Genomic DNA, 22,978 nt, shown 5'->3' with positions numbered 1-22,978 from the left:
GCCTCAGAAGTTGTGCAGCATTACTTGCTTTGTGAGGCAGTCAGTCAGGCCTTTTGAAGTTCAACCCTCTTTCTTGGAGAATGGCGAAGTTCTGGAAAGGAATATGAAATCAGAAATATTGCTTTGATGAATTTTAGAAAAGTATCAGTCACTACGTGAAGAAAATGGAATTCTCTTGTATTACGGTGGGAGTATAAACTGATAATTTTGGAGAAAAATTTGGAGAAATAATGGCATGAGGTAGACCAAATCCCAGAGCCCTAGCAATCCCTGTCTAGTATATATATTTACAAAGACACTCTGTCCTATTTCTTTAAGGGTTGCACAGGGATGTTTAATGTCACCTTGTTCACACCAGTAGGAAGCTCAAGTCGACTTAAGCATTTAACCCTATGGGAGTGGTATTACACTACGTAATGTGTTAAATATAACCCAGAAGATGAATTTGACAAATACGCAGAAAATGATAGATTTCAGAAATAGTGTTTAGGGATAGAAAAAGAAATTTTAAGTTTATTTAAAAATATACAAATATAAAACATCACTGAACATTCTCAAGGATATATACATATCTAAGAAATATAGAAATCAGTTTGAAAATTAATATTCTAGTTCTAGCAGTCCTAGCACACTGCCAGAGTCACAAATCAAAATTATAGGTGCTATGGAGATCAAATAGCAAATAAAAATGGTTCAAACACTACATGTCTTTTATGGTATATTGGTGAATTTTAAGTTTCTGTTTCAATTTTTATATACATATAGTATTGTCAGTTATTGAAAAAGGTAAACTTTTTGTGGATCAGTCACTAATATACAGGTGGGTATATCTATTTTTCTTTACCTAATAAAATAAAATAATTCATATGTAACTTATTTCTATTTCAGATTCTGATCAAGAATCCAATATTTGTGTACCTATCTCTGTCCAGAGCTTCAGAATCTTTAGTTATGATCGGAGCATCTGAATTTTTGCCTATATATATAGAAAATCAGTTTATATTATCACCCAATGAGGCAACTGCACTTGCAGGTAGACATTTCCATTCATTGTACTCATGTGAAATTTTTATGTAAAGTTTTCTTTATGTATTTATGAAATATTTCAACTAAGTGGGAAGTAGAAGGAGCAGTAGTGTTTGCTTAAATTTTAAATATCTGAATACTGCTTGTTCAAATTTTTAAAATATGAACATATTCCCATCATTGCATCACTAGTTTTTTTTTTTTAATTTTATTTTTAAACTTTACATAATTGTATTAGTTTTGCCAAATATCAAAATGAATCCATCACAGGTATACATGTGTTCCCCATCCTGAACCCTCCTCCCTCCTCCCTCCCCATACCATCCCTCTGGGTCGTCCCAGTGCACTAGCCCCAAGCATCCAGTATCGTGCATCGAACCTGGACTGGCATCTCGTTTCATACATGATATTTTACATATTTCAATGCCATTGTCCCAAATCTTCCCATCCTCTCCCGCTCCCATAGAGTCCATAAGACTGTTCTATGCATCAGTGTCTCTTTTGCTGTCTCGTACACAGGGTTATTGTTATCATCTTTCTAAATTCCATATATATGCGTTAGTATACTGTATTGGTGTTTTTCCTTCTGGCTTACTTCACTCTGTATAATAAGCTCCAGTTTCATCCACCTCATTAGAACTGATTCAAATGAATTCTTTTTAATGGCTGAGTAATACTCCATTGTGTATATGTACCACAGTTTTCTTATCCATTCATCTGCTGATGGACATCTAGGTTGCTTCCATGTCCTGGCTATTATAAACAGTGCTGCGATGAACATTGGGGTACACGTGTCTCTTTCCCTTCTGGTTTCCTCGGTGTGTATGCCCAGCAGTGGGATTGCTGGATCATAAGGCAGTTCTATTTCCAGTTTTTTAAGGAATCTCCACACTGTTCTCCATAGTGGCTGTACTGGTTTGCATTCCCACCAACAGTGTAAGAGGGTTCCCTTTTCTCCACACCCTATAGAAATTTGTAGGACTTCTGCATTTCTCTTTTATCACATTTCTTTTCCTCCCTCTGCAGAGGTAACTTACACCTCTTTTAAAATTGGAGTTCTTCCTTCTCACATATTTATATATTGTTACCTCTTATGTACCTGTCTACATACAGTCTATTTCTAAAATCTATATATCATTTTGTATGTGCTCTTCTGTTACTTTTATCTGAAATTATGTTCATCAGATTCATATTGATCTCTATTTAAGGCATTTTAACATTGCTATGGGATTCTATTTTATGAATACTGTTTCTTTTTCTATATCATATACATCGACATGAAGTTGCCTCCAACTATTTCACTTTTCCAAACAATAAAGTAACAAATAGACTTGTATAGATGTTCCTTGTACACATTTGTAAAAGTTGATCTAAGTTTAGACATCAAAGAGACATTGCTATTAAGTACATCAGTTTTATTAGATATTGAGAATTGGTTCTCCAAAAGAGGGTGCAAGTAGAATTAAATGTTTTAAGGTTCTAGCATTAATGGGAAAATGGTGAATGTGATCATTTATTTTATGTTGTAAAAAATCAGGGATACACACTGTAACTTGCAGGTAACCAGTAAGAGAATAGTAAAGAGCACATTAACTTGAAATATGTTATTAACAATTTAAAAAAATAAGAAAGGAAAAAAAAGGAACATAAAACATGTAAGCCAAATAAAAACAAATGTTAATATGTGCAAAAGTTTTGACTTTCAGCCCCATTGTTGAGTAGATTTTGTGGTAAAGGGCACACCGTTGTTGGATTGCACATAGTCCAAAAGCCAAACACGACACAGTTTCAGGGGCCATATGACAGGTTTTTCCACAGGTATACCATTTTGTTTGACAATAATTAATATAATTAACAGATAGGGACTAATCATTCAGTTTTTTTTCATACAGTACTTAATTAAAGCTAATATCAATAAGACTCCAAAGAACAGGATAAGGCCATCTGCAGTATTGGCCTCAATCATGCTAGCAAAGTTCGGATGCAGCCAGCTGACCAAATTTCTTGGTCCTCAGGATCTACCTTAGACAGTAAGATACATTTCTGCTTGTTTCTGTATTGACTTTTCCACTTAGCCTGAGGTATTCATTCAGGCATAACAGAACGGGTTAGTAATTGCATATATTCTACCGGGGCCTGCGAGGATGAAGTTTTGGGCAATTCACTCATCCATAACAATGCTGATCAGTGACTGAGGCTGACCAGAGTGCTTTCCAGGGATGAGGTGTCATTGATTATTTCAACGAAAATTAGGGAGAAGTTTTTTTGTACCACCTTTCTAGTCAGATTACTTATCGAGTAGTCGAGACAACTGCCTTCAAGGTGTGTACAGATAGTGTATCAGTAGTCCCTCTGAAAATCTTCCCAGAGTAAAGAAAGTTACTTCATTTGAAAGAAATTCCCACAGTATTCTGAGGGCTATGCGGTCTAGTGGTGGTGTTTCTTTAAACATTTGTGGCTCTTTTATGACCACCTCCGTGGCTGGACCACACCAATTCCAGTTGACAAGTAAGGCTTGTCAAATGGTTAGTGGTGAGTCTGTTTTGGTTCATCTCCAAATGAGAATATCAGTCCACAAAATCAAGTTTTCTGTGAGTCAGGACTTTGATTATGCCAAGAGACCAGTAATAAGCTAAGTGTTAGTGTTCGTCACTCAGTCGTGTTCAACTCCCTGTGACCCCGTGGACTGTAGCCCACCAGGTTCCTCTCCCCACAGAATTCTCCAGGCAAGAATACTAGAGTGGGTTCCCATTTTCTTCCCCAGAATAAGCTAAGAGTTACTTTTAAATGTAGCTGTTTCAGGGAGTCTGTGACTCTTATACAAGCAATAATGCTTCTGAGTGGGGGTTTCCTCCCTTTTTCCAGAGGCTCCAGCACATAAAATCATCAGTCACAGAGCCTTGCAGCTGAAATCGGTTTATTAGGTTTGTGGTATGGTGGCTCAGAGGTTAAAGCGTCTGCCTGCAATGCGGGAGACCTGGGTTTGATCCCTGGGTTGGGAAGATCCCCTGGAGAAGGAAATGGCAACCCACTCCAGTATTCTTGCCTGGTGAATCCCATGGACAGAGGAGCCTGGTAGGCTACAGTCCACGGGGTTGCAAAGAGTCGGACACGACTGAATGACTTCATTTTCACTTTTCACTTTCACCTCAAAGTATGGAGCATACCACAGCTTTCTGATTAGCATTCAGTGTAGGTCTGTGGGTCAGCTAATATAATAGACCAAAGAGAAACCGTAAGTGAGTTGTCTACTGTGTTCAATACTCAAAAATCCAAAATCCAATGCTAGCTGGCTTTTGGTTAGTGGAAAGGGAGACAGTTTTTCCTTAACTTCCAGAGGGATAGAGTGCTGTGATTCTGTCTGCAGAGTGCCCCAAAACCTGATGAGCAGTCTCTGGATTTTGTTAGGCTTGATCAGTCTTCCTTGCTGATGATGGTACAATAACACCAAAGTCAGAGCCATTGAGTCAGGCCTCTCACCCTACAACCAACTGAGTATCTTCTATCATTGAAAGCTTTGGGCATCGTAGGTAGTGGCAGTCAAAATAAATCTGCCCCTTGTAGTAAATGGGAGAGGAATTTAGGTACTCCTGAGGGAGTACTGCAGATGTATGTTTGTGGCCTTCTAGCACAAATGAAAATTAGTCTTCTTTGAGTGCTAGTGGGGCGCAAAAGAAGACTTTGGCAGTGTCCAAGACAGTGTATCCAGTGCCACCAGTCTGTGCCCAAAATTTAGTGACATCACCATGTACAGGCCATTCAAGGCTGTAGGGACAATGGAATTCAGTTGGTGGTTAATCCACTGTAAACCTCAAGCCCCTGGAAACTTTTTTTCACTGGACATAAGGTCTGTTGATGAGACGCTGCTTCATTTAAGTCCCTAATGGGAGCTGGGACTTTCCTTTCTCCTCCTGGGGTCCTGGGTTGTTCCTGTTGGACCATACATGAGGAAAAGGACAGCAATTTATGTGCTCCTCTGTCGCTCTTAGAGTTTAGAAGCGTATGCAGTACCAGTGTGCAAAATACAGTTACCAATTCTACACTTTGAAATTGGAACTACAGCATAGTATAGAAATATCTGTGAAAATGTAGGACAAAAAGCAGTCAGCGCATTTACTTGTAGGATATATAGCATCAGAAGGTAGTAGAGAATTGTTGCCCAATAAATAAAGTAGTAATTTTTTAAATACAAAAATTTAAATTTAAATATTTTTTAAATTTAAAATTATTTGAATACAGTTATTGTTTAAATCAGTACATTTAAATAAAGACAAATCTTGACCTCTATGTAACTACATACATAGATACCAATTCTAGGTAGATTGCAGGTCTCAATGTGTACGGTAAAACAATAAAGCTTTTTAGAAAGATGTAGGAAAATATCTTCGTGCCTTAGAGAAGATAAACATTTATTAAACAGGACACAAATTACATAAATATGGAGGAAAAAATGTGGTATTACATTAAAATTAAGAACTTACATTCATCAAAGGTCAGCATGAAGAGTGAAAATGCATATAAAACAATCTTTTCAATAGAAATATTCTACAAAGCATTTGGGTCCAGAATATATTTAAAAATCTGACAATAATAAAAAGGTAGATAATCCAATAAAAATGGACAAAAGATTTGAACAGGCATTATATAAAAGATGATACCAGTTGGCCAATATTCATGTGAAAATGTACTCACCTTCAGTGGTTTTTCAGGGAAATACATATTAAAATCACAAGGCAAAACTAGTACCCAGTCACCAGAATTGCTGAAATGTAAGAGAAAGATATGTTGGTATGAATGTGGAGCAATTGCCATTTTATCAACTCCTGGTGAGAGTGTAAATTGGTTTATCGTTTTATAAATCTGTTTGGCAGTGTCATAAAAATCTGAACCTATACATATCCTCTGTGGTGTTGGAGAGGACTCTTGAGAGTCCCTTGGACTGCAAGGAGGTCCAACCAGTCCATTCTGAAGGAGATCAGCCCTGGGATTTCTTTGGAAGGAATGATGCTAAAGCTGAAGCTCCAGCACTTTGGCCACCTCATGCGAAGAGTTGACTCATTGGAAAAGACTCTGATGCTGGCAGGAATTGGGGGCAGGAGGAGAAGGGGACGACAGAGGATGAGATGGCTTGATGGCATCACTGACTCGATGGACGTGAGTCTGAGTGAACTCCGGGAGTTGGTGATGGACAGAGAGGCCTGGCGTGCTGCGATTCATGGGGTCGCAAAGAGTGGGACATGACTGAGAGACTGAACTGAACTGATACATATCCTCTGACCCAAGAATTCAAGTCCTAGTTATATACACAAATTCCTTTCTTAAGAATATATTCAAATTAACAAAGATCAAACACAAAGAACAAATATTAAAAGCAGCAAGGGAAAAACAACAAATATCACACAAGGGAATTCCCATGAGGATAACAGCTGATCTTTCAATAGAAACTCTTCAAGCCAGGAGGGAATGGCAAGACATACTTAAAGTGATAAAGGAAAATAACCTACAGCCTAGATTACTGTACCCAGCAAGGATCTCATTCAAATATGAAGGAGAAATCAAAAGCTTTACAGACAAGCAAAAGCTGAGAGAATTCAGCACCACCAAACCAAACAAATGCTAAAGGATCTTCTCTAGACAGGAGACACAAAAACAGTGTATAAACTCGAACCCAAAACAATAAAGTAAATGGCAACGGGATCATACTTATCAATAATTACCTTAAATGTAAATGGGTTGACTGCCCCAACCAAAAGACAAAGACTGGCTGCATGGATACAAAAATAAGACCCCTATATATGTTGTCTGCAAAAGACCCACCTCAAAAGAGGGGACACATACAGACCGAAAGTGAAGGGCTGGAAAAAGATTTTCCATGCAAATAGAGACCAAAAGAAAGCAGGAGTAGCAATACTCATATCAGATAAAATAGACTTTAAAACAAAGGCTGTGAAGAGAGACAAAGAAGGTCACTACATAATGATCAAAGGATCAATCCAAGAAGAAGATATAACAATTATAAATACATATGCACCCAACATAGGAGCACGGCAATATGTAAGACAAATGCTAACAAGTATAAAAGGGGAAATTAACAATAACACAATAATAGTGGGAGACTTAAAACCCCACTCACACCTATGGATAGATCAACTAAACAGAAAATTAACAAGGAAACACAAACTTTAAATGATACAATAGACCAGTTAGACCTAATTGATATCTATAGGACATTTCATCCCAAAACAATGAATTTCACTTTTTTCTCAAGCACACACGGAACCTTCTACAGGGTAGATCACATCCTGGGCCATAAATCTAGCCTTGGTAAATTCAAAAAAATTAAAATCATCCCAAGCATCTTTTCTGACCACAATGCAGTAAGATTAGATCTCAATTACAGGAGAAAAACTATTAAAAATTCCAACATATGGAGGCTGAACAACATGCTGCTGAATAATCAACAAATCACAGAAGAAATAAAAAAAGAAATCAAAATTTGCATAGAAACAAATGAAAATGAAAACACAACAACCCAAAACCTAGGGGACACTGTAAAAACAGTCCTAAGGCGAAAGTTCATAGCAATACAGGCATACCTCAAGAAACAAGAAAAAAGTCAAATAAATAACCTAACTCTACACCTAAAGCAACTAGAAAAGGAAGAAATGAAGAACCCCAGGGTTAGTAGAAGGAAGGAAATCTTAAAAATTAGGGCAGAAATAAATGCAAAAGAAACAAAAGAGACCATAGCAAAAATCAACAAGGCAAAAGCTGGTTCTTTGAAAGGATAAATAAAATTGGCAAACCATTAGCCAGACTCATCAAGAAACAAAGGGAGAAAAATCAAATCAGTAAAATTAGAAATGAAAATGGAGAGATCACAACAGACAGCACAGAAATACAAAGGATCATAAGAGACTACTATCAGCAATTATATGCCAATAAAATGGACAACGTGGAAGAAATGGACAAATTCTTAGAAAAGTACAACTTTCCAAAACTGGACCAGGAAGAAATAGAAAATCTTAACAGACCCATCACAAACATGGAAATTGAAACTGTTATCAGAAATCGTCCAGCAAACAAAAGCCCAGGTCCAGATGGCTTCACAGCTGAATTCTACCAAAAATTTAGAGAAGAGCTAACACCTATCCTACTCCAAGTCTTCCAGAAAATTGCAGAGGCAGGTAAACTTCCATGAGGCCACCATCACCCTAATAGCAAAACCTGACAAAGATGCCACGAAAAAAGAAAACTACAGGCCAATATCACTGATGAACATAGATGCAAAAATCCTTAACAAAATTCTAAAATCAGAATCCAACAACACATTAAAAAGATCATACACCATGACCAAGTGGGCTTTATCCCACAGGTGCAAGGATTCTTCAATATCTGCAAATCAATCAATGTAATACACCACATTAACAAATTGAAAAATAAAAGCCATATGATTATCTCAATAGATGCAGAGAAAGCCTTTGACAAAATTCAACATCCATTTATGATAAAAACTCTCCAGAAAGCAGGAATAGAAGGAACATACCTCAACATAATAAAAGCTGTATATGACAAACCCACGGCAAATATTATCCTCAATGGTGAAAAATTGAAAGCATTTCCCCTAAAGTCAGGAACAAGACAAGGGTGCCCACTTTCACCATTAGTATTCAACATAGTTTTGGAAGTTTTGTCCATAGCAATCAGAGCAGAAAAGGAAATAAAAGGAATCCAAATTGGAAAAGAAGAAGTAAAACTCTCACTGTTTGCAGATGACATGATCCTCTACATAGAAAACCCTAAAGACTCCACCAGAAAATTACTAGAACTAATCAATGAATATAGTAAAGTTGCAGGATATAAAATCAACACACAAATCCCTTGCATTCCTATACACTAATAATGAGACAATAGAAAGAGAAATTAAGGAAACAATTCCATTCACCATTGCAACAAAAAGAATCAAATACTTAGGAATATATCTACCTAAAGAAACTAAAGACCTATATATAGAAAACTATAAAACACTGGTGAAAGAAATCAATTGCTATTGCTAAGTCACTTCAGTCGTGTCCGACTCTGTGTGACCCCATAGACGGCAGCCCACCAGGCTTCCCCATCCCTGGGATTCTCCAGGCAAGAACATTGGAGTGGGTTGCCATTTCCTTCTCCAATGCATGAAAGTGAAAAGTGAAAGTGAAGTCGCTCAGTCATGTCCGACCCTCAGCAACCCCATGGACTGCAGCCTTCCAGGCTCCTCCATCCATGGGATTTTCCAGGCAAGAGTACTGGAGTGGGGTGCCAGAAAGAAATCAAAGAGGGCACTAATAGATGGAGAAATATACCATGTTCATGGATTGGAAGAATCAATATAGTGAAAATGAGTAAAGCAATTTATAGATTCAATGCAATCCCTATCAAGCTACCAATGGTATTCTTCACAGAGCTAGAACAAATAATTTCACAATTTGTATGGAAATACAAAAAAACCTCAAATAGTCAAAGCAATCTTGAGAAAGAAGAATGGAACTGGAGGAATTAACCTGCCTGACTTCAGGCTCTACTACAAAGCCACAGTCATCAAGACAGTATGATATTGGCACAAAGACAGAAATATAGATCAATGGAACAAATAGAAAGCCCAGAGATAAATCCACGCACCTATGGACATCTTATCTTTGACAAAGGAGGCAAGAATATAGAATGGATTAAAAACAATATCTTTAACAAGTGGTGCTGGGAAAACTGGTCAACCACTTGTAAAAGAATGAAACTAGAGCACTTTCTAACACCGTACACAAAAATAAACTCAAAATGGATTAAAGATCTAAATGTAAGACCAGAAACTATAAAACTCCTAGAGGAGAACATAGGCAAAACACTCTTCGACATACATCACAGCAGGATCCTCTATGACCCACCTCCCAGAATATTGGAAATAAAAGCAAAAATAAACAAATGGGACCTAATTAAACTTAAAAGCTTCTGCACATCAAAGGAAACTAAGCAAGGTGAAAAGACAGCCTTCAGAATGGGAAAAAATAATAGCAAATGAAGCAACTGACAAACAACTAATCTCAAAAATATACAAGCAACTCCTACAGCTCAATTCCAGAAAAATAAATGACCCAATCAAAAAATGGGCCAAAGAACTAAACAGACATTTCTCCAAAGAAGACATACAGATGGCTAACAAACACATGAAAAGATGCTCAACATCACTCATTATCAGAGAAATGCAAATCAAAACCACTATGAGGTACAATTTCACACCAGTCAGAATGGCTGCGATCCAAAAGTCTACAAGCAATAAATGCTGGAGAGGGTGTGGAGAAAGGGGGAAACCCTCTTACACTGTTGGTGGGAATGCAAACTAGTATAGCCACTATGGAGAACAGTGTGGAGATTCCTTAAAAACTGGAAATAGAACTGCCTTATGATCCAGCAATCCCACTGCTGGGCATACACACTGAGGAAACCAGAATTTAAAGAGACATGTGTACCCCATTGTTCATCGCAGCACTGTTTATAATAGCCAGGACATGGAAGCAACCTAGATGTCCATCAGCAGATGAATGGATAAGAAAGCTGTGGTACATATACACAATGGAATATTACTCAGCCATTAAAAAGAATACATTTGAATCAGTTCTAATGAGGTGAATGGAACTGGAGCCTATTATACAGAGTGAAGTAAGCCAGAAAGAAAAACACCACATACTGCTACATAAAAAACATACTACATAAAAAATACAGTATACTACTACTACTACTAAGTCACTTAAGTTGTGTCCGACTCTGTGCGACCCTGTAGACGGTAGCCCACCAGGCTCCCCCGTCCCTGGGATTCTCCAGGCAAGAATACTGGAGTGGGTTGCCATTTCCTTCTCCAGTGCATGAAAGTGAAAAGTGAAAGTGAAGTCACTCAGTCGTGTTCGACTCTTAGCGACCCCATGGACTGCAGCCTGTCAGGCTCCTCCATCCATGGGATTTTCCAGGCAAGAGTACTGGAGTGGGCTGCCATTACAGTATACTAACACATATATATGGAATTTAGAAAGATGGTAACAATAACCCTGTATACGAGACAACAAAAGAGACACTGATGTATAGAACAGTCTTTTGGACTCTGTGGGAGAGGGAGAGGGTGGGATGATTTGGGAGAATGGCATTGAAACATGTATAATATCATATATATAAAAAAAGAATATATTCAACAAAAATGCAAATGTTTACAAAAAGAACATATACATGAATTTTTAAAGTAGCAGCACAATTTGTTAACATCACAGCGAGTAAAAAAGTTGTGTTGTATGCACATACTAGAATACTATTCAGCAGTGATACGGCATGAACTATTATTATTATATACAAAAACATGGGTGGATTTTTCAAATATCATGTCCAATAAAAGAAGCTATAATGTATGCATACTTTATAATTCATATTTTATAAAATCTTGTAAGTGCACAAAAAAGCCTCTGGCCTTCTAGTAAATGTTTGATTAATTTTTTTTTACCTGGGTGTGGTTACAGAATTAAGTCCACTTTGGAAATTCATCAAATGTACAATTTCAATTTGTGTGTTTTTCTGTACCTCAATATAATATTTGCATAAAAAGTTGCTTGGAAGTTCTGTGCTTTGCAATTCAATTTTCAACCATTTTGTTTCTTTTTAGGGCAGTCCTCAAGGACCCAGTTTTTAACTGTTGAACTTCCAGTGTTCAGTATTTTCTTATTGCCTAGGGCAATGAGCCTGGCAGCCAATACTTTTTCAGTTAAATTGTGTTTTCAGTTTTATGCTCACAGATGTACTTGGCTTTCTCAACTCTATGGTTGTTGGGTTCAAAATGAAGAAACCTAGGGTCCTCTGGCATTGTGGTTAGGGATAGGAATTGGGGATCAAGCATTTTATGTAGACTGCCATCCAAACCTCTTGTTTTTTTAAGTCTACCTCACTCTTGCTTTCAGTCATATTAATACCTACCCTTAATTTCTGAGATTATGAGTTGCAATGTGGTTTACTTCTTCTTGACTTCTTTACCTATAGCCTTATTGCTTACTCTCTGATTCACTTCAAGTTCCCACAAATTTCTTAATAAATGTTGCCTCTACACTATTTGTACTTTTTGCTTTGCTAATAAATGAATTTGTCTGTAAATTCTACCTTTAAACAAACACTCATATAATGTTTGCTGCATGACTGTACTCTGTCCTGAGCACTTAAGTATTAACTCATTTAGTTCTCCTAACAAATTATGATGGAGATGTCATTACTTATAGATTTTATTTGATAGCACCTCATACATTTAGATGTAATTTGTATTATTGTTTGGTTCTAAGCATTTTAAATTCTCATCAGCATATTTTTATTTAAGCCATGCTTTGTTGAAAACAGAGATTTTTTGTTTGTAGACATAGGCTTTTATTTCTCTTTTTAATAACTCCTGTTCAAATCAGTTAATATTTTACATGTCTTTAACAGTGTTGTAAAGTAAATTTTCATCTCTGAGACAGCTGATTTAAAACACTTTGTTTATAGATTTTTAATTTCCTTGAAATCTAGGCAGTGTTTATATAATTTATTTAATGTGATGTCATTAGTTATAAACATGTTCATGATCTACATTTCATGGTACATTTTTTTTTACTATTTATTTTCAAATTTTCCATTCTAAAAAATATCAAATTTCATCATCTGTCTTTTTAATAGTTGTTTTATTCATACATCATTATTGTGAATTCTGACATTTAATTTTTCATTTTTTAATTGTATATTTTGTTTTTTTGCACTTCTCTTTTGCTTCCTACCTCTTCCCCCATTATTCTGTCTTCTCTCAGTGGATTCATGTTTTATTCATTTTATCCCCATCAGTTGGTTTAGGAAATTTTAGCTGCTCACTTGCAGTTCACTAACTCCACTGCTCAGGATTGTGTGTATGTATGCATGTGTGTATGTATGTCTAGGTTATTAATTTTATCTTTCTTAAAAATAAACTATAATTATAATTCTTTGGCAAGTAACAGACTCTCTGGCAGCTTTTACAGTTTTCATTTTAGTCTTGATGTTACAAAGTTTTCTTACCTTATTACTTTATATGATTTAATATTTTTTATTTTTACATTTTCCATAATTATAGTACATGTTTATGCCCAGGACTAATATCGCTTTAATTATTTAAATTTATCATAGTTGGCTGCAGACTTTCAAATGTTGTTTCTCTGGCATTGATTTTATTGTATTGCTCATAACTGCTGTAAAACACTTTGTGGAACCTCTTATTCTAGGTCCTTTAGGCCTGTAGTATCAGTCCCATGCACAAATTTGTATTTCTCTTAAGGTTGAGGTTTGTTGTTTATTGTGTCTTTAAATTTTCTCTTGGCTTCTTAGTTAAACTTATGTTTGCTGCATGTTTAGAGCAGAGGAGATTGCATCAATGTGTGAATTTTCTGTCCTGTCTTTAGCTGACTATTTTTTGTTGTTGGAGGATAATTGCTTTACAATATTGTGTTGGTGTCTGCCATACATCTACTATTTTTAACTGTGTTTTCTCTTCCTCCTTTCTTTTAGGACTTGTTTTACTTCCAGGAGGTGCACTTGGCCAGATTCTGGGAGGTATCATTATTTCCAAGTTACACATATCTTCTAAAGGCCTTATGAGATTTGTAATAGTTACATCTGCTGTATCCCTTGTACTGCTTGCATTTGTAGTTTTTGTACACTGTGATCCAATACCATTTGCTGGGATCACTGAAGATTATGGTGGGTAAGTATAATTTTGTACTTTCATATCCAAACCAATCACATATTTATTAGTCAATAATTGTTTACCCAGTAACCCTAATAGGTTCATAACATTCTTGGCATTACTGAACATGTAAAAGAAACATAAAGCATAGTTTCACCTTTAACTGTTAGGGCAGAAATATCATAAGGATAGCTTGTGGTGTAACAGCTTGTGCATTCATATAAAGAAAGAAGATATTGAAATGAATCAGAACCTAGAAGTAGAAATCTGTATTAAAGTGAGTAGCATATAAGAGACCATACTAACTGTATGAAGCCAGGCTTACCTTTGTCTGAATTGGTATGTCAGCCTTCTTGTCAAAGAATGGAACCGAAGGCATCTGAAAGTATGCATGAGTAAGGTCTCCTTTTAGTTAAACCTGAAAAAATTCAAAGAACTGGGCACAGATTATTTTAATGTTATCTAATGTTAAGGAAATGGCAACCCACTCCAGTGTTCTTGCCTGGAGAATCCCAGGGACAGAGGGGCCTGGTGGGCTGCCGTCTATGGGGTTGCACAGAGTTGGACACGACTGACGTGACTTAGCAGCAGCAATGTTAAGGAAGAGAAACAGAGCTGGAATTAGAAACTGAAAAACTAAGCAGATAAAATAAGTATAGAAAATTAGACTTCTACTTCAACTACACGGCAGGCCAGTGCTTCCACTGAGTACACCTGGAAAAGCTGAATCAATGTTTTAAAAGATTTGTTTAAAGATATCAGACAGTTGCTTAGGCAAGTAGCTGCTAAAGCACCAAAATCCTGGGGAAAGGCAAACCTTGTAAGGAGAAGCAACCTTCTGCAATTACTGTTTTCCCTGAGTACATTTAGTATTTCTGGACAGTGGCAAGAAACTGGGGAATTCTGGCAAAGGGTCTGGGTGAAAAGCATCTATTAGGTTGGTGCAACAGTAATTGCGGTTTGGACCCTAAATTTAAAATCATTATAACTAGACTCAAGTATGTTTTTATTAATCAAAATAGGAACCATTAGCCAACACATTTTTTCCAACAAGGAATAAGTCTGTTTATCCCTGTAACATAAAAGTCCATGCTCTGGGACTTGATAAACTCTTGGAAAGCATTTTCTGAGTTCTGCTAGTTGTGGAAGCATTTTCCCTGCAAAAAGTTGTTGAGATGCTTAAAGAAATGGTAGTCAGTTGGCAAGAGGACAGGTGAATATGGCAGATGAGGCAAAACTTCATAGCCCAATTCATTCAAGTTTGAAGCATTGGTTCAAAGTACTGTCAGGCATTGTCATGGAGAATTGGGTCCTTTCTGCTGACCACTGCCATCTGCAGGTGTTGCGGTTTTCAGGGCATCTCATCGATTTGCTGAACATACTTCTCAAGTATAATGGTTTCACTGGGATTCAGAAAGCTGTAGGAGATCAGACCAGCAGCAGACTACCAGACAGTGACCATGATCTTTTTTTTTGGTGCAAGTTTGGCTTTGGGAAGTGTTTTGGAGCTTTATCTTGGTCCAGCCACTGAGCTGATCATCACTGGTTGTCGTATAAAATGCACTTTTCATCACACATCAAATCCAATTGAGAAATGGTTTGTTGTTGCATAAAATAAGAGAAGATGACACTTCAGAATGACAATATTTTTGATTTGCTGTCAGCTCGTGAGCACCCATTTATTGAGCTTTTCTACCTTTCCAGTTTGCTTCAAATGCCAAACAACCATAGACTGGTCGACGTTGAGTTCTTAGGCAACTTCTTATGTAGTTGTAAGAGGATCAGCTTCGATGATCCCTCAGTTGGTCATTGTTAACTTCCGATGGCTGGCCACTGCACTCCTCACCTTCAAGGCTCTTGCCTTGTTTGCAAAACTTCCTTTACCACCACTGCACTGTACGTTCACTAGCAGCTCCTTGGTCACATGCATTGTTGATGTTGTGAGTTGTCTCTGCTGCTTTATGACCCAAGTTTATTCGAACTCGAATAAGAAAATTTCTCGAATTTGTTTTTTGTCTAACATCATTTCCAAAATAAATAGCAAGTAGTAATTCATTAGCAAAAGATGTAAAATGAGAGATGCACATTAGAATGATGTATAATGTTTAACCACATTTAGTTAAGAATGTATTCCAGTATCAAAGGGCGAAGTTCAACAATGCTAAACCACAATTACTTTTGCACCAACCTAATAGTAAGATGGCCAAAATCTGGCACAGTTTTTTGACAGAACTTTGAGCCTAAAGAGACAAAAATTAGGCCATGGAATGGGACACGACATCAGTAAGAAGAAATGGAAACAAATAAGATAACACTCTTTAGGGTTTCACTCAGCACATTTACATAACAGTGAAGCTACGAGGCTAAGATAAAGTAAAAATAATATAAAAAGCAAAGAAAATTTTCACTGGTCTTGTGATGCCCTATAGATAAGAGTTCAATTTTAGAATGTGCTGTTGGGAAGGAACCATGGTAACCACCATGTTCTTAACTGATACCTCTTGTAAGGTTAAGATCTAGGAGTGAGGGGCTCCCTTTAGTACTGTAACCAGCCAGGAGTTAATTTTTCTCTAATTGGATTAATTTGGTCAGCCAGCACTGTAGCAGCAGAAAGACTTGACACTCTGAAAGAAAGATAATATCATACAAAGCTGTAAAGTGTTGTAGACAATGGTCTCATAGTAAAAAAAAAAAACAAAAAACCAGACAGCCACAAAATCATGAGACAAAACAGATTATAGGACAGACTCACAGGGGATCCAGATATTGACATTATCAAGTGAGAATGTTAAAATAATAAATATAGGTGCAGTGAGACAATGACTGTGAATTTCTCATCAGAAGCCACAGGTTCAAAAGATAGTAGAACAATGTCTTAAGAGTCCTGACAGAAAAGAACTTTCAACACATAATTTATTATCCAGTGGAAATATTCTTCAAGAAAGAAGATGAAAGACAGTCTCAGGTTAAGGATAATTAATAACATTTGTTTTTGGCTCTAAAAGAAATGAGGTTTTGTAATTATCAGACTGGGAACATAAAGTAACTATGATTAATATTCTATGGGTTCTAATGGAAAAAGTGGACATGAAAGAAAATCTAGATAATGCAAGCAGAGAAATGGAAACTCTAAGAAGAATATCAAAAGTAAATTCTACAAAGGTAAAACAGCTGTATAATAACATGAAGAGTTCCTTTCATTGATTCATCAGTAAACTGGACTGAACTGAAGAAAGTATTAACGACCTTGAAGACACATCAGCGGAAACTCTCAAACTGAAAAGCAAAGAGAAAAAAGAATGAAAAAAACAGAAACGGAATATCCAAGAACAATGAAGCAATTACAAAGATGTAACACAATTATAACGGAAATGCCAGAAAGAGAAGAAGGAGACAAAAGAACTGAAGAAATAGGTGAAGTAATAATGGCTGAGAATTTTCCATAGTTAATGACAGACACCAAACCATATATTTGGGAAGCTCAGGAATACCAAAATTGATTAATATTACAAAAAAATCTACATGTAGGCATATCACATTCAACCTGCAGAATCAAAAACAATCTTGAATAAAAGCCAGAGGAAATAAAACTTTACTTATAACCGTGCAAACAAGAAAAGAATGGAGTGAAATATGTAAAGGATTGGAAAAAAGTGAACCTTGAATGGTATAAACAATGAAAGTATCTTTCAAAAGTGAAGGAGAAATATTCTTAAACAAAATATAAGGGAATTGTCACCAGTAAACCTGCTTTGTAAGAAATGTGTAAAGAATTTCTTCAGAAAAAATGATATGATTTATTAGATGCATTAATAGATCCATATAAAACAAAGAACACTAGAGGTGAATATAAATGTTGGTAGACTATGTTCTTTTATTTTTATTATTTTAATTGTTATGATAGGTTAATTCTTCAAAATAATTATGGCATTAAGGTATTCAGTGGTTATAATTTATGGGTAGTGAAATAAATGACAGCAGTCTTATAAAAGGGGAGGGAGGAATTGGGAATATATTTTTATAAAGTACTTGTAATATCAATGAAGTGTTATAATGTTATTTGAAAGTAAACTTAAATAACTTGTAAATTTATATTGGGAATTCTAGGAAAAACCATTAAAACATTTTTAAAAAGCAATATAAATGCTATGCTAACAGGTGAGAGAAGATGAAATCTCATACCTAAAACCAGAGAAAGCAAAAAAACAGGAAAGATGAAAACCAGAAAGAACAAATTTTTGTTGTATAATTCTTCACAATAGTCTCTTATGACCTTTATATTTGTAATGCATCAGCTGTAATGTCTCTACTTTCATTTATAATTAGATCTATTTAATTCCTTTTTTCTCTTGCAAGTCTAGCTATGTTATTCTATTTATCTTTTATTTTTAAAACTCAGTTTTATTAATCGTTTCTTTTGCTCTTTTTCATTTATTTCTGTTCTGATATTTATTTTCTTTATTGTACTAGTTTTGGACTTATTAGTTTATTCTTTTTCTAGTTTCTTGAAGTATAAAGTTAGATTGTTTATTTGAGATCATTCTTTTTTCTTCATCTAGGGTTTAATTGATATGAATTTCTTAGAATTGCTTTTTTTTTTCACTGAAAACTAGTTGATATGCAATATTATATTAGTTTCAGGTGTACAAAATAGTGATTCAGTATTTTTATAGATTATAATCCTTTTAAGGTTATTATAAAATAACAGCTTATTTCCCTGTGCTGTATAATATATCCTTATTCCTTTCTTATGCATGGTAGTTTGTATCTCTCAGTCTTATACCCTATCTGGCCCCTCCCTCCTTCCTTATCCTTGCTGGTAACCAGTAGTTTGTTCTCTGTATCTTTGAGTCTCTCTGTTTTGTTACATACATTTATTCATTTTATTTTTTCAGTTCAGTTCAGTTCAGTCTCTCAGTTGTGTCTGACTCTTTGTGACCCCATGAACCGCAGCACGCCAGGCTCCCTGTCCATCACCAACTCCCACAGTTTACCCAAACTCATGTCCATTGAGTCGGTGATGCCATCCAACCATCTCATCCTCTGCCTTCCCCTTCTCCTCCTGCCTTCAATCTTTCCCAGCATCAGGGTCTTTTCCAATGAATCAGCTCTTTGCATCAGGTGGCCAAAACATTGGAGTTTCAGCTTCAACATCAGTCCTTCCAATGAACACCCAGGACTGATCTCCCTCAGAATGGACTGGTTGGATCTCCTTGCATTCCAAGGGACTCTCAAGAGTCTTCTCCAACACCACAGTTCAAAAGCATCAATTCTTCAGCGCTCAGCTTTCTTTATTTTTTTAGAGTTCACATATAAGTGGTAACATAGAGTTACTTGTTTTCTGTTTGACTTATTTCACAAAGCATAATACCCTCTAGGTCCATCCATGTTGTTGCAAATGGCAGAATTTCATTCTTTTTTATAACTGAGTAGTAATATTTCATTGTATATAAATACCACATCTTCTTTATCCATTCATCTGTTGATGGACACTTAGGTTGCTTCCATATCTTGGCAACTGTAAATAATGCTATCAACATTTATTGGGGTGTATGTATTCCTATCTTTTCAAATTAGTGTTTTCATTTTCTTTGGATGTATACCCAGGAGGGTAATCTCTGTATCTTGTGGTAGTTCTGCTTTCAGTTTTTAAAGAACCTTCATACTTTTGCTGTGTCCCATTGGCTTTGGTATGCTTTCAATTTTATTTCAGGGTATTTAAAAATTTCTCTTTTGATTTATTCTATGACCAATTGGCTGTTTAGTGGCATATTGTTTAATCTTTACATATTTGTGAACTTTCCAGTCCTCTTCGTGTAAATGATTTCTAGTTTCATACTGTTGTGGTTGGAAAAGATGCTTGATATAATCCCAGTCTTCTTAAATTCATGAAGACTTGTGACATAACATATGGAGAATTTTTATGTGCACTTGAGAAATATATGTATTCTGTTATTATCACATGGAATGTCCTGTAAATGTCTGGTGAGTCTTGTATTTCAAACCTGTGGCTTAATTTCAGTGTTTCCTTATCGATTTTCTGTCTGAATGTTTTATCCATTGCTGAAAGTGGAACGTCAAAGTCCTCTAGTATTATTGTATTGCCATCTATTTCTCCCTTTAGGTCTATTAATATTTGCTTTATGTGTTTAGATGTTCCTGTGTTGGGTGCATAAATATTTACATGTGTTATATCCTTGTTGGATTGATCCCTTTTTATTGTAAAATGACCTTTTTGTCTCTTCGTGCAGTCTTTGTCTTAAAGTCTTTTTTGTCTGATATGAGTATAGCTATCCCAGTTTTATTCTGGTTTCCATTTGTATGTAATATAATTTTCCATCACTTCAGTCTGTATGTGTCCTTATATCTGAAGTGAGTCTTTTGTATGCAGCATAAATATGGGGCTTGTTTTTTTAATCCATTCAGATACTCCATGTCTTTTAATTGGGGAATTAGTCTATTTACATTTAAAGTGTTTGTTGATAGGTATGTACTTACTGCAATTTTGTTAACTGTTTCCTGGCTGTCTTGTAGTTCCTGTGTTTCTTCTTGGTTCTTACTCTTCCCTTGTAATTTGGTGATTTTATTTAGTGCTTAGACTCTTTTCCCTCTTTCTTTTGTGCATTTTCTATAGGTTTTTGTTTTGTGGTTACCATGAGGCTTATAGAAAGCATATTTATAACAGTCTTTTTAAGCTGATAACAACTTAACCTTGAATGCATAATAAAGCTCTACACTTTCACTTTCCCCCTGCATTTTATGTATGTTTTTGATGTCAAAATTTGTACCTTTTACCTTGTATATCTATAAACAAATTATTGTAGTTATATTTTAATGACTATAATAACTAGATGAACCTTATCTATAACAGTGGTGGTTTAGTCGCTAAGTAGTGTCTGACTCTTGTGATACCTCATGGACTGTAGCCCGCCAGGCTCCTCTGTCCATGGGATTTTCCAGGCAGGAATACTGGAGTGGATTGCCATTTCCTTTTCCAGGGGATCTTTCCGACCCAGGAACCGAACCTGGGTCTCCTGCACTGCAGGCAGATTCTTTACTGACTGAGATATGAGGGAAGCCCATAGCTCTATATCTATAACAGTAACCTTATCTATAATTATACTGACTAAATAGCCTTATCACTTAACCAACCCTGAGTTCTTGGCTGTTCATCAAATCTTTCTGATTGCCCAGGTGTCCTTCTTTGTCTGTAGTCACCCCCAGTAGTTAAGGATGGCTGGGATGTGTCAGTGGCCCAAGGGAGAGGATGGCAGCTGGCACATAGATGCAGGCAGATGGGAAGCTGGATCCTTAAGCAGTAGAGGAGAAAATATGTAGTTAGGTTACTTTTAGAGAGAAACTTGGAGATAGGCTTTTCCTGCCTGCTCCTTCTGTGCTAAGCTTGAGTTTATCACTGCAGGAGGGGTGTTCTTATGCCTATTAATAACTGCTCTTTTGTTTACAGTCCTGTGAATACAAGGCCCCTTGGCTATCACAGCCAAGTGATCCCAGGACCTGTTCCTTCCTTGGGCAGCAGTCAGAAAAGCTGGGATGGCAGATATGTGTACTTGCTCCTTCCAGGGAGACTGGCCATTTGTAGTGGGCTAGAGTGAGAAGTCAAAGGTGGTGTCTGATGTCTTCCCCAGTCTCTGGGAAGATCACAGTTGGCTCCCAGATACCTGAGAATATACAAGAAACAGCACAAGTCTGTGAAGCCTAAATATTTGCTGTCTGGCTCCTTATAGAGTGTATTCATTGATCCCTAATCTAAACCTACCTATTTAAAGGCAGTGATTGTCAGATTGTTTAAAAAAGTAAACCTAAGCTAAACTCAGTCTACATGAAATCTACAGTAAATAATGACATACATATTGAAAGTCAAAAGATGAAAAAATCATAACATACAAACACTAAACAAAAGAAATCTAAAATAAATATATTAGTATCAGGCTTTAGAATCAAGAATAAAGAAACATTGATAAAGAAACTGGGATAAAGAAACATTGCAAAATTATAAATGGTCAATTTACAAAGAGCAAACAATTATACTTAAGTGTACAGCTAACAACAGAGACTCAAGATCTAAGAGGAAAAAGCTAGTAAAACTGAAAGAAAAAAGATAAATCCAAAAATATACTTGAAAACTTTATTACTCCTCTCTCAAGGGAGATAAAAAAGTACTGAATAGCACAGTCAGTCAGCTTAAACAAATTTATATTTATGGAACACTCCGGTCAACAGAAGCAGAATACCTATTCTCTGAATACAAATGGAATATATAGCAAAATAGGCCATACTTTGGGTTACAAAACAGACCTTTAAAGTATAAAAGAACTGAAACTATACAGAGCACTATACCACAGCAGAATCAAACTGTCATCAAACAACAATAATGAGACAGTCTCTAAACACTCGGAAACCACATAACACACTTCTAAGAACCCACAGATCAAAGAAGTCTGAAGAGAAATTAACAGAAAATACATTTACCTGAATGAAAATGAAAATACCACATACCGCGATTGTGGGACCAAACTAAAACAGGACTGGGAGGGAAATTCATAGTACTAAATGCATACAGTAAAAAAATAGGAAATACCTCAATAATTTAAGGTCCTACCCATGAACTTAAGAGCAAAATAAACTCAAAAGAATCAGAAGAAAGCAAATAGTAATACAAGTAGAAATCAATCAAACAAAAAAAAAAAACACCTTATTCTTTTAAAGATCAATAAAACTGACACATCACTATCAAGATTAACAAAGAAAAAAAGCAGAAAACATACAGTTTACTGTTATGAGGAATAAAATAGGCAATATCTATCTTCATAGATATTTAAAGAATAAAGGCCTACCAAAAGTAACTCCATGCATATAAATTTGACAGGTAATATGGACTAATTCTCGAAAACAGAAAAAAAAACTCACCCAAAATGAAGTAGATAATTTGAATAGTTATAGAAGGAACTATTAAGCAAAGTGAATCCACCGTTTACAAAGTACCCCTAAAACATATGCTGGCCCAGATGATTTCACTGGAGAATTCTACCAAATATTTAAGGAATTAACAGTGATTCTACACAGTATCTTCTAGAAAGTATAAAAGGAAGGAATACTTCCTAACTTGATTGATGAGGCTGGTATTGTTCTGATAGCAAAGCCAAAGATAGTAAAAAAAAAAAGGATCACACAGAACTATATCTC

At 36.0% G+C, this 22,978-nt stretch overlaps 1 protein-coding gene across 6 annotated transcripts in view; it reads left to right on the top strand.

Moving 5' to 3' along the window:
- Nucleotides 1–22,978, top strand: part of SLCO6A1 (solute carrier organic anion transporter family member 6A1) — a 113,453-nt gene that overhangs the window by 50,520 nt on the left and 39,955 nt on the right. For 5 of the 6 annotated variants that reach the window (XM_059888837.1, XM_024995334.2, XM_059888836.1 and 2 more), the window contains exons 7-8: nt 889–1,033; nt 13,597–13,792. In XM_059888837.1, coding sequence (XP_059744820.1) covers nt 889–1,033; nt 13,597–13,792 — 341 coding nt within the window. The remainder of the gene's footprint in view (nt 1–888; nt 1,034–13,596; nt 13,793–22,978) is intronic. The other variant, XM_059888838.1, reaches the window with a different exon arrangement.

Source organism: Bos taurus, chromosome 7 (assembly GCF_002263795.3).
Source record: "Bos taurus isolate L1 Dominette 01449 registration number 42190680 breed Hereford chromosome 7, ARS-UCD2.0, whole genome shotgun sequence".
NCBI lineage: Eukaryota > Metazoa > Chordata > Mammalia > Artiodactyla > Bovidae > Bos > Bos taurus.
The sequence above is the reverse complement of the archived record's forward strand: the minus strand, read 5'-3'. Positions and strand labels throughout refer to the sequence as shown.